The sequence below is a fragment of the Lissotriton vulgaris genome, chromosome 7, assembly GCF_964263255.1.
Source record: "Lissotriton vulgaris chromosome 7, aLisVul1.2, whole genome shotgun sequence".
NCBI classification, from domain to species: domain Eukaryota; kingdom Metazoa; phylum Chordata; class Amphibia; order Caudata; family Salamandridae; genus Lissotriton; species Lissotriton vulgaris.
In genome coordinates, this window is record NC_141695.1 from 1,660,868,848 (window position 1) to 1,660,882,085 (window position 13,238).

Sequence of the window (13,238 nt, forward strand, 5' to 3'; positions counted from 1 at the left end):
GCTATGGCTGGCCCTGCCCTTGAGGCCAGTCTGCCTCACCCATAGGTACTGCCTTTGGCCTTGTTTCAGCAGTAGTAGCTGCAACTCACCAGGGATTGACAAAGCAGGATTTGCACGCACCCCAAACTAAATTCACAAACTTCACAGTCTCCCTGCTTCATTTACAATCACTTTTAACATGTGCTGCCTGCTGTGGGGCCACTGGAATTAATTATGCAGGAAAGTATGACAAAATGATGCCGTAGTGTTGACTAAATTATGCATTAAAAATAAGGCTGCAGCGTAATGAAGTATATTTTCAGATATTTTATTATTTTGACATGTGTACACATGCTAACAGTCTCTGGAAACATTTTGCCTTATTAGCACCAGTGTAACATACAAACGCAGCAGTGAGAAAGGTGACCAGTCAACCTTTGCAATAGGCCATCCACTCCACAGCAACACAAGTCACATTTTATATTAACTTTTGATATGTTTGAGCTGCAAACAATTTATTAGTTTAAATGGTCAGATCATGCAGCAGATCTTGCATTATGAGGCAACTATGGCAGAGCCATAATTTTAGAGAAAACATTTGTAAACTAGGATATTTTGCCATTCATGTTTGAACTCTGTTGTGGAAAAAGGAAGAAGTGCTGATGACAGAAACTCCATGGCTCGGAGACAAATGGCTTGTGTTTCCACATTTTATCGTATTTGGTACATTCTGTGATTAGAAGCATATCCCACTTTGTGAATATATTTTAATGTCAATAACTCATTATAACCTTAAATAGTCATGTGTATCCATTGGTTGTTTAAACTGAGCAGTGAAATGCCAAACAAATACAAAAAATTGGGATGTCTGCGCATTCTGGCCACACCACTGGCTCCACCCACAGATCTAATCCTTGGGTTATTCCCGCCCTCTGATTCTCTGCCCACTGTTCTCCTACTTTTTTCCTCCACTTCGACCACTGTGTAAGACTCAGCATCCCTGGACCTGTGATGTGCCGCCGCTGCGGGCGCCGCATGTGCCACATGCTGGCCATTATTGTATCCCTAAATATGTGCACATTGTCAGTTTTACATTGACTACACTTTGAGGGACTCTAGGTTTCTTTTAAAAAATATAGCTAACATTTGGACCTATTCATTTTATTTTGTATAGATTAATTGAATGTGTGTAAAATTTTGCTTTGCCCGGGGAATTCTAGTAAAGGGAGCACCCCTTGGCGAACACTAGCGTGGGTGATTGCTGTATTATTTATTACTGACTTTGTGCTTTAACTTTGGATAACATTTATCATGAATTCTAGCGCCAAGAAGCCAATATTGGTAAATATGTGCGCTAGAAATAATCCCTAACATAGACTGTGCATAGTATATTTAATCTGGTGCTTTAATCATAGGCTGTTTTGAAGTATTCGGTGCTGAAGACAGCCTTGATTGGTGTTGGATCGAGGACCCAGAAGTCTGCACACCTAGCAGACAGAGATAAAGCAGTTTGTCAGAAAGTTTTGCATTTTCCCTACAGGCGGTGTTTGTTGGCCTGTGGCAGGGTCAGGCACATGACCTGAATTCCTGTCATTTAATTGAGTCTATCCCAGTTGTGTGCCCCAGTGTTTCTTGTGCCCCACCTGGCACACATCATGTCAGAGGATGGTGATGACGTTAACATTTTGCCCCTCCCTGGAAAAAAGTCTGCGGACTTTCGCAAGTATTCCCGCTGCTCTCTGCCAGATCCCACGTCGTGTCTCTGCCTCCAGATCCATACGCTACGAAACTTAAGTATACAGATAGTTTTCCGTATTACTGTTCTTAATGAAAACCCCCGTCCGATATTCATCCGATGTTGCTGCGTCTATTTAAATTACACTTTTTAATGGCTGCTTCCTCCGAGCATCGCCTTTCTCCTCACACGGCTCGGGAGCTCCCGCGACAGGCGTCAGCCCTGCGCCATGTTTCCCCCCCTCATTTCTAGTTGCTCTCTCTTCTGTCATGTTTGCTTATTATTTTTATTTTGCTTTATTTTTTGGCTGGCCTGAAAGCTGTAATTTACTCATAAGGCACTCCTTTCGCTATACCTTCAAAACTTTTTTTCTTTAATTTACTGATCCAAAATGTGCAGCTGCCATTTTAGAATGGTAAATGAAGAAAACACACTGGAGCATCTTAATCACACATCATCCCTTTGGGCTGCTTTTTTGGCTTTTATTGCTGATGCTGAACAGCATCACAACAAAGCATTTTTTATCAGTGCTATTCAGAAATATACAAGGAGTGGCATAGCCAAAAGGTCAGATAAAGTCTCTGAAAGGCGAGAACCATTGGCTTGGCCACTGCTTGTTTCTTGTGTTTCTGCCAAACTCGTGCAAGAAGAAAAATTGATGTTTTACTTCTTATTTTGGCACCTCTAAGGGATCCCTGCCTCTATGGAAAGTAGTTTCTTGGGTATATTTTAGATTTTAAATTGAACTTAGACCCAGAGCCCTTGTACCCTGCTTTATTTTCCCTTTTCTTAAAATCCTGGGGCATGATTAACAAAGGTAAACGTACATTTTTGTCCTATCTTCTTAAGCGTCAAGTACTCCGCAATCATAAGCATACTATTAACTTGTAGTTTATGAATACCAACATCAGCCCCTAGGCAATTTTTTTTACTTTTCTCCAAATATTGCAGGACTGGAGTTAGAATCTATCAGCTAGATTCATCAAAGACCCGTTTTGCGAGTCTTTAGTAGCGAATTCATAAGGAATCGCTATTAAGGACTTGCAAAACGGGATTCATGTAGGAAGTGCAAAAAATATTGCGATTCCTACATCTTCCTTATTTGCGATCAGCAAATTGCTAATCGCAAATAAGGAATAACTCCACATTCATTCCTATGGGCCTTAAGGCCCTTAGGAATGAATGGGGAGTTATTCCTTATTTGCTATTAGCAATTTGCTAATCGCAAAAAAGGATGCGATTTCAAGGGTGCCAGGGGTGTCCAAAGGACACCCTGTAGCACCCCTGAAATGCAAATTTACACAGGTGTTGCGCACACACATGTCCAAAGAACATGAGTGTGTGTAACATGCAACTGAGAAAAATGCACTAAAGTGCTTTTTTCTACTTTTTTCGCTATTTACCACGAAGTCTGACTTCGTGGTAAATAGCGGCCAGAAATTGCGATTTCGCAATTTAAAATTGGTTAATGAATTGCATTTAAGGAATCTCAAATAGAGATTCCTTAAATGTAATTCCTCGCAAATATGCGATTTCGCAAATATCGATTTTTGCATTTGGGATGATTAATCCCAAATGCAAAAATTGCACTCACAGAGGGCCAGATTCTCAGAATCTGGCCCTTTGTGAGCGCAATTACCTTTCATGAATCTAGCTGTATATATATAAAAACGAAAGTATGTCTGTCTGTCTGTCTGTCTGTCCTTTATGCATTACTACACCATTCATCCGATCGCCATGAAACTTTGGGAAGTTGTTGAGAACACTCCAACGAAGGTTTCTGTCCAAATTTTTGGGGGAAAATCGGCCCCCCAGGGCCCTCATAATCTTTTGAATACCGAAATAGACAGCGAATTTGCGAGCATCGTCAACAGTTATGACCCCCAAACGGAAATCGATTGGTCAATCTACATCAGAAGCACGAAAGAAAAAGGCATTGCGAGCCTCAGAAACAGACGAGGAGCGGGAAGCAAGATTAGAAGCTGTTCGAATACAAACTGCTCAAGCACGTAATTCTCAAACGAACGAGCAACGAGAATCAAGACTGGAAGCCGATCAAGTACGCACTGCTCAAGCTCGTTCTACTCAAACGAACAAGCAACCAGAATCAAGATTGAAAGCCACTAGGGGACGCACTGCTCAAGCCACACTTAGAAATGTTTTCAAAAATAAAATGAATACGTTTTACTAACAATGACACAATGTAAATTGAATGTTATCATAATGAGTTTCCTTGAATTTACTTTCTTCTGAGATCGCAGCAATGCGCGACGAGTAAGCTAGTAGTAAACAAGCCTCCTAGTAAATGATAGGGAAAGTTAGACTTTCTCAAAATATTATGGGATCGGCCTCAGTTGAAACTTGACCGATCTTCTTTATGTCAAGTCAAGTCAAGTCAGAAATTTGTATAGCGCGCTACTCACCCAGAGGGTCTCAAGGCGCTTAAGGGAAAGGGGATCGTTACTGATCGAATAACCAGCTTTTGAGTTGCTTCCTGAAGGAGAGGTGGTTCTGGGTAAGACGGAGGTGAGAGGGGAGGGAATTCCATGTCTTGGCCGCCAGGTAAGAGAAGGATCTTCCTCCCATGGTGGCTTCTCGGATGCGTGGGATCACAGCGAGGGCTAGGTTGGACGAACGCAGTTGGCGGGTGGGGGTGTAAAAGGATAGGCGATTGTTGAGGTAGCTGGGTCCTAGGTTGTGGAGGGCCTTGTGTGCGTGAGTGAGGAGACGGAAAGTGATTCTCTTGCTGATGGGGAGCCAGTGCAGGTCTTTCAGGTGTTCTGATATGTTGTTATGTCGAGGTATGGCCAGGATGAGTCGGGCGGAGGCGTTCTGAATGCGTTGAAGTCTTTTCTGCAATTTGGCTGTGGTTCCGGTGTAGAGGGTGTTTCCGTAGTCTAGTCTGCTGGTGACAAGTGCTTGGGTGACCATTTTCCTGGTTTCGGTGGGGATCCATCGGAAGATCTTTCGGAGCATGCGTAGGATGTTGTTGTTGGCTGGAGCATTACGCACCACCACCTAGGTGAATTGACGTAGTGCATTTTCCATTTCTGGTCTGAAGCCTGAAAGTGGGTCATAGGAGGAAGAAGTATCCATTAATATGAGAGATCAAACAATAATTGATAAACAGAGCTACATCTGCTATTGAAAAGGGACAGAAATCTAAATCAATGGCAATGTCAGGATTAAATGTGTGTGTAACTCATCCTGATGTGCACCAATCCAGCTAACCTTTTTTCAGGTAATGTTTATGCAGAATATTATTTGTATAGCCACATTTAAAGAAAACAATAAAGAATCTGTTTAAAATCATGTGAACAGTATGAGCACATTTTTGCTTTATCTGTAAATAACAAATATTGGGTGATGTTTACTTATCACTCAACATACAAAGGTTTGTCCTTTCTTCGAGGTTGTGAATCAGGCACCACATCTGTTTTCTCATCTAAAATAAAGTATTAAATAAGAGCTATGTTATTATCCATTAAAGTAAATAATAGCACTGTAGTTTGTATTTAAAAAGGAATAACTTATTGATGAAACTGATAACATCGCAAAAGCATGCTTGTAATAATTGAAAAATCATCAAGTGCTAACTAACCGAACCTTCCTTTCTGACAGAGCATGTCCTTTTCTTCATTTTGTAGCATTTCTGCAACTTCTGCAGCAGATATACGCTAGAAAAAAACAAAGTTATTAAGTATCCTTCTAATTGGTTATATGTGTGTGTGATATATATATGTTTCATATGATACATTCTAAGAGGGCAAAAATTTACATTAGCATTATTTTAGAGCAGAATGTTACAGAAAATGAAGCCTACACTTATGCAACAGTCCTTAACTTCAGCACTTATATATAGACTCGGGCACGAGAGCCAACACTAGGAACTGGAAGGTCTAGGGCAGGAAGTGACATGCCCTTCGGGTAATCTGGTGAGGTGACATAGAGGGATGGGGACAAGTAGGATAGGGTTCTGTTTTGTACAAGGCAATATGTTAGGCAGGAGGAAAATAAAGAGCTCCGATTCTCACTCCTACTGTGTCGGAGTTGTTCTGCTGGCCGACCCTACAGGTGGCGACAAAGACTTAAAGACAATAGATGCAGACCCACACATTGGTGGGATGCTGTACCCAGAAAGTACAACTCCAGCGGTAAGGTGAACCCTCCCAGCTAACTGGACATGTTACAACGCAAACTTTTACAACGCATGCCTTTACAATGTGGTTTTTACTTCGCAACATCCATTACAACGCATGATTTTACAACACATTTTTAGAAACTACATTTACAATGCATACCATTACAAGGCAAACTATTACATTGCATAATACTTTTAGGGCAACAGTAGGGTAAGCTTTGGAATGTGTAGAGGTAAAAATTACTATTCTCACTCCAGTGTGTGCAACAGTAGGGTAAGTGTTGGATGGTGTTGATGTAAAAATGACCATTCCAACTCCAGTGAGTGCAACAGTAGGGTAAGTGTTCGATAGTGTAGGGTTAAACATGACTATTCCCCATTACTTACCTTATAAAGCATTGTAATGGCACGTGTTCTAGTGACTAGTTGTAACGGCATGCATTGTAGTGACATACGTTGTAATGGCTGCGTTTTAATGGTATGCGATGTAAAGCCTGTTGCGTTGTAATGAATGTGTTATAAATGTAGTGCGTTGCAATGACTGGGTTGTAATGGTTGTTTCTTCTCCAAGCTGGCCTTAGCCCAGTGCAACTGCCCGCCAGCTGCCCAGTGCGCAGTGGCAGCTCCTCCGCTATGGCAAAGGAGCATCGCCTCACCGCTTTCAAACAGTGAGAGAAGCAGAAACATAAAATTATAATATCTCTTATGTTTGTGCTGCTTTGCGAGAGGGTCGTGCTGCTCGCTCTCAGAGCAGGGGAGGAGTGGTTTTCCCACCCCTAAGTGCGCAGTGACTGTTTGATAGGGCCGCCCAAACCACTCCTGCGCACTTTCCCCATTCTCCACACAGGCTGCATTACAGCAAAAGTAAAGAAATAGAAACAAAAAAACTATTTCTTTACTTTTGCTACAATTGCGGCACCGCACTGGTGGCGCGATTGTAGCAAAAGTAAAGAATAAGCAAATGGTGCGACAGATGGCGGCTGCGAGCGTGCACTCAAGCTTGAGGCCACTAAAAGCCTGGTGGTGGCACTTTCAAAAGCCGCTTACAAAATGTCTCTCCGAGCACCGCATGCGCTGGCTCAGGCGAGACCTAAAAAGGAGACTATGGATCAGTGTCAAAATGCCTTAACCAAACAAAGCGATAGAGCGAGAGCGACGCCCCGGCCTGACAACGCAGACAGGGTCACACAATTGAATGGAGACAAACTTGTTTCCAAGCTTGACCTGACTAAAGGGTACCAGCAAATAGAACTTGATGAAAGATGCTGGTACATCACAACATTCCCCACGCACCTTGGCCTTTTCCAATATAAATGAATAAACTTCGGCATCGCCTCAGCAGCTCAGTTCTTCTAAGACGTCATTCGTTGAGTCATCCAGCCAATACCAAACGCATTGAACTATAGCTATAATATCCTGGTGTTGGGAGCCACACATGAAGCATGTGATACTGCACTCCACAAATAAGTCAGCTACTCGCTGAGTCAGAAACCACCCTCACCACCCTTACCCAGAGAAATATGAATTCTACAAAACCTAACTGAAAATCTTTGGTCACATTTTAATCAACCAGGGAATTGTGAAGGGCGCTACTCACCCGTGAGTTGTAGGAGGAGGCTCTTCCACCTGCTCTGGTTCTGTGGATGTGTGGGGTTTCTGTGAGGGCGAGGTCGGCGGAGCTGAGGCATCTCTTGGGAGCTTGGAAGGAGACTCTTTTGTTGAGGTATTTGGGTCAGGTGTTGTGGAGGGATTTGTAGGCGTGGGTGAGTAGCTTGAAAGTTACTCTCTTCTCAACGGGGAACCAGTGGAGGTCTCACAGGTGTTGGGTGATGTGTCCATGCCATGGGATAGCAGGGACGAGTGCCTGCGGTGTTCTGGATGGTCTAGAGTTTGCGTAGCAGGTATTTGTTGATTCCAGCGTAGAGGGCATTTCCGCAGTCCAGTCTGCTTGTTATGAGTGCGTGGGTGACGGTCTTTCAGGATTTGGGGGGATCCATTTGAAGGTCTTGCGAACGATGGGGAGGGTGTTGAAGCAGGTGATGGAGTTGATCTGCGGGTCATGGTGAGGGAGGAGTTAAGTATGATGCTGAGGTTCCGGGTGTGGTCCTTGGGGGTGGGGAGATTTCCGAGCGCGGTGAGCCACCAGGTGTTGTCCCAAGCTGAAGGGATGGGTCCGAGGACAAGGACTTCTGTCTTCCCCAAGTTGAGCTTCAGACAGCTGCTGCTTATCCAGGATGCAACGTCTTTCATGCCTTCCTGGAAGCTGAGTCTGGTGGCATAGGGTTCCTTCGTGAGGGAGAGGATGAGCTTGGTGTCGTCGGCGTAGGATACTATGCTGAGTCCATGCTGCCTGACGATAGTGGCGAGAGGGGCCATGTAGATGTTGAAGACCAGGGGACTAAGTGATGATTCTTGGGGTACTCCGCAGTTGATCTCTGTTGGTTTGGAGAGGAAGGGTGAGAGTCTGATCCTTTGGGTTCTGCCGACGAGGAATGAGCAGAGCCAATCAAGTTTGCCAGCATCGTGGAGTCTGGCTTTGAGAGTGCGGTGGGAGACGGTGTTGAAGGCTACAGATAGGTCTAGTAGAATGAGGGTCACGGTGTGGCCTTGGTCGAGGTGGGTGGTCTCGGTACTGTGGTTGCTGCGAAATCCCGATTGGGAAGGGTTGAGGATGGCGTTCTCCTCGATGAAGTTAGTCAGCTGGGCGTTGACGATCTTCTCGGAGACTTTACCTCGAAGGGAAGTAGAGTGATGGGCCAGTAGTTTTTCAATTCCGTTAGGTCTGCAGAGGGTTCATTGAGGGGCATGACTTCTGCACATTTCCTATGGACACGAATTGTGCCAGAGTCAAAGTTGGCGTTGATAGTGCGTCGTAGCTCGTGTGCTATGGCGGCGGCGGCTCTGTGGAAGATGTGCGGCAAGCAGGGGCGATGGTAGGCTGGCTGTCGTTGCTGGAGGAAGGAGTGGTTTCTGGAGTCTGTTTGCTGAATGTGTTGTAGAGGGTCTTGATTTTCAGGTGTAAGTAGGAGCCGAGCTTCTTGCAGAGGACCTGGGAGGGTGTGACATCTGTGGCTTTGCTGGTGGGTTTGGTGAATGAGTGGTTTCTGGAGTCTGTTTGCTGAAGTTGTCATAGAGGGCCATGATTTTCAGATGTAAGTAGGAGTCGACCTTGTTGCAGCGGACCGGGGAGGGTGTGACATCTGTGGCTTCACTGGTGGGTTTGGTGAATTCCTGGATGATGCTGAAGAGTTCCTTTGAGTTGCTGGAGTTGGCGAGGATTTTGTTCCAGATGAAGGTCCATTTGGTGCACTTGATGAGTTGGTGGTATTCGTTCATGGCGTTCTTGCAGGTGGTCTGGCCTTTAGTGGTTTTGCTGTTCCTCCATCGCTTCTTGAGACATCTGCAGGTGCGTCTGGATTCCTGGAGGTTGGTGGTGAACCAGGTGGCCTTCATGGGGCGTTGTCTGTCTGGGTTGTGGAGGGAGGCAAGCTTGTCTGCGCAGTTGATGATCCACCGGTGTACTTTGTTGGCTGCAGAATTGGCGTTGGTCGAGGCGGGATGGGGATTGTGGAGGGTGGAGTTGAGGTGATCCTCTGTGACCTTGCTCCATTTCCTTTGCGATGGGTGTGCTGTGGATTTGTGAGACTTGGCATTGTTGAAAGAGAAGTGTACGCAGAGGTGGTCAGTTCAGGGGGGTGGGTGGTGTGGCTGAAGTGGATGTTGTTCCCTTCAGCGAAGATGGAGTCAGGGGTGTGTCCTGCATTTGTGGGTGGGGGTGGTGACAAGCTGTTTCAGACCGAGGTTGGCGAGGTTGTCTAGGAGGGTGGCGGAGTTGGAGTAGCTGAAGTTGTCAAGGTGGAAGTTGAGGTCTCCGATGAGTATGTAGTCCATGGAGGTGATGGTAGAGGTCGCAATGAGATTGGCGATGGTAGTGGAAAACAAACTTCAAATGACGGGGGGTCTGTAGGCGAGGGTGCCGCGTATGGTCGTTTTGGGGCTGGTCTGGATCTGGAAATAGAGGTGTTTGGTGGTGGATGGGGAGTCACTTGTGCTGGAGGTGGATAGTCAGAGAGAGCTCTTGTGTCATGAGGGAGGTGACCAGGTCACCGGACACCACATCCGGTTAGGGACAGGAAGGACAGCAGATTGACAAGGACGGGCAGAGGGGACGGAGGTGCATGTAACCTGCAGCAGAGATACAGAAATAAAGAATACTTGAGCAACTGACCTGTTGGCCGAGTTTGGTGTTGCCCGGTGCCCACTAGCGAGAGACGACAACTGGCGACGAGGGCAAGAATCCTAAAGGAACCAACCTCATTGGAGAACATCCTGTCACTGGTGAGAGCAAAGGCGAGAGCAACAGCGCATGCCAAGGAAATAGAAAGAGGGAAGAACGTTGAAATCGAAAACGCACACCTCATGACAAACAAATATCGCACAGGTCGGTGGAGGAATGACTGGAAGGAGCAAACAGAGAGAAGACAACCTGAAGGAACATGCTACAGGTGCGAAATGGAATTTCCACACAGAGGCCCGGGCCCAGCGTTTGGCCAGACGTGCAAAAGATGTAATGGAAGAAACCACTATGCCAGTGTGTGCCAAGGCGTACAAGTCAGAGATGACAGAGGAAGAACAGGAAGACAACAAGAGTCGACAACAAAATACGTCAGGTATGTCGACAGCGAAAGGAGATGTTCATCACGAGGGTCAGGCGAAGAAGAGGAAGAAGAGAAAGTGGAAAGACTATACCACATGTCGGAGGTTCACACAGAACTGAGTTGGGGAGACGAAAAAGGAGAAACAACATACCCAACAGACAGAAGCACCCCAGGAAAGACAGACTCGGCAAAGATAGGAGTTGGGGCACATGAAGCGGAATTTGTACTGGACAGTGGTGCAACATGCAATGTCATGTGTGCATCAGAGTACGAGAAGATGGAAGTCAAGCCGACACTGAGAGCGTCCAAGGTGAAGAATTTCACCCGGGGGTCAAAGAAACAGGTAACAAACCTGGGAAAGTTCACAGAGGAATTGAGATATAAAGACAAAAAGAACAAAGAGGACATCCATGTTCTGAAAGGCGATGTCCCGGGACCATGCCTGCTGAGCAACAGCACCGCCGAAACCATGGGTCTTATAACCATGACATATGACAAAAAAAAAAACGAAAGACACACTGAGAGCAAGCGAAGAGAAGACGCAGGGACCAGAGAAAGAGGAAGAGAACGAAAAAGAATCACTGAGGGAACAAACACAACAAAGGGCGGCCGTAGAAAGAGAGGAGCTAGAAGCAGACGAAGAGAGGCTGGCAAGCGTAGAGCAGAAGGAGAACAACTAAAAAAACTGAAGCAAAGCTGGTGGCAGAGAACAGCGACCAAGGGGGGAATGCAAGGGGACAAAGAGACTAAGTGATGAAACGTAGGAGTCAGAGACTGGGGAGAAGGGTCGACCAGACCTATATATATATATATATATATATATATATATATATATATATATATATATATATATATATATATATATATATATATATATATATATATATATATATATATATATATATATATATATATATATATATATATATATATATATATATATATATATATATATATATATATATATATATATATATATATATATATATATATATATGTATATATATATATATATATCTCTTCTCTCTCTCTCTCTCTCTCTCTCTCTCTCTCTCTCTCTCTCTCTCTTCCATCGGGAATGGTGGTGGCGATGTGGGGGGCGGAGGTGGCGTTGGTCCAGGTTTCCGTGAAGAAGACAACGTCTGGCGAGAGGGTGTTGAGGAGTTCCCAGATCTCTATCGCACATCTATGCAGGGAGCGCACATTGAGGAGGATGCACCTCAGGGCTTCGGGGGTGCTGGCATCTGATGTGAGTGTGGCGGCCGTGGTGGTGCTGTTGGTGGTGTTCAGCGTAGACAGCTGGCAGTTGTTGATTCTTTCAGAGTTGAGTGCGTGGAGGACAGCTGAGTCATATCAGTGGGTGGTCGGGGAGCCAGGGTCCCTGGCGCTGGCCGAGTCTCGGACGGGCTTGCCTTTGGGGCACCTTCAACACGCAGCGTCTGGCAATAAATAGGGAAGGGGGAGGGAAGCACAGCTGGGCGGGGAAACCGGCAGGGGGGAGGGGCCACGGGGGCACCAGCAATGGGAAAGGGCAGCGAAAAAGAGCACAGAGGACACAACGGCACAGGAACAGACAAAAAGCTAACAGGCAAAACTAACAGAAAAGGACAATTACAAGGCACAGTAACAAAAAGACAGACAATAACAAAAAGACAGAAAAACGGGCACAAGTAGACCGACAGACCAGAGCAACAGTGGACCAGCAGCAGAGCAAGGCTCTCCTATGGACCACCAGGGATGAAGTGCAAGCAGGAGCCTGCGGGTGGAGGAGGGCCTTGAACACCTACCTGCTCAGAGGTGTAGGGGGCATCGGCGCAACAGCGGACCTGCTGAGGCGGAGAGCAGAGTCCTTACCAGGAGGTCAGTGGTTTTGCTCACACACCCTGAGCCGCGGCAGCCATTAAATCAGGAAGAGAGAGGGAAGCGCAGCAGGGAGGCGGGAGCCGGAACCAGCAAGGGAGGGAGGGGCCACGGGAATAGCAGCAGCGGGAAAGGGCGGCGAAAATGAGCACAGAGGACACAAGAACAGGCAAAAAAGCTAAAAAAAGGGTAAATCAAACAGAAAAGGACAATTACAAGGCACCATAAGAAAAGCACAGAAAAACAGACAATAACACAAAAAGACTGAAAAACATGAACATGAGAAAGACTGACAACAGCAACAGTTGACCAGTAGCAGAGCAAGGCTCTCCCACTGGACCACCTGGGATGTGGCGCAGGTAGGAGCCTGCGGGGGAGGAGGGGCTCGAACACCTACCTGCTCAGAGGTGTAGGAGAGCAGAGTCCATGAACAGGGGGTCAGAGGTCTTGCTTCAATAGGAAGGCATTACACCAGTCCCGAAAAAGTCAAGGCCATCACCACCACCAGCCCGCCACAGATGCAAGCATGCTACGATCATTCCAGAGCATGGCAAGCTACTGTTCCAGATACATTTGAGACTACGCCACCATTAGTGCACCCCTCTGCAACCTGACAAAACAAAAACATGGAGTTCAGGTGGTCTAGCGATTGCGAGCAAAGTTTTCAAAGGAACAAGACAGCAATAGAAAAGGCGGCTGTCATGCCGTACTTCGACCATAGGTGCTGGGGGTGCTGTAGTATCCCCCAAAATACCTGTGCTGGAGTTCCAAGGTTAAATGTGCAATAAAGATGCCTAAAAATGTAGGGCTTCATTTATGAAAATGGTTGCATCCCTGTGACAAAACAGCGATGTAACAGTTTTCA

At 45.9% G+C, this 13,238-nt stretch overlaps 1 protein-coding gene across 1 annotated transcript in view; it reads right to left on the reverse strand.

Annotated features, from left to right (window-relative positions):
- Positions 1–13,238, reverse strand: part of SYCP2 (synaptonemal complex protein 2) — a 3,993,018-nt gene that overhangs the window by 2,530,033 nt on the left and 1,449,747 nt on the right. The window contains exons 21-22 of the mRNA XM_086932653.1: positions 5,316–5,391; positions 5,105–5,159 (exon numbers count right to left, since the gene is read on the reverse strand). Of these exons, the coding sequence (XP_086788779.1) occupies positions 5,105–5,159; positions 5,316–5,391 (131 nt within the window). The remainder of the gene's footprint in view (positions 1–5,104; positions 5,160–5,315; positions 5,392–13,238) is intronic.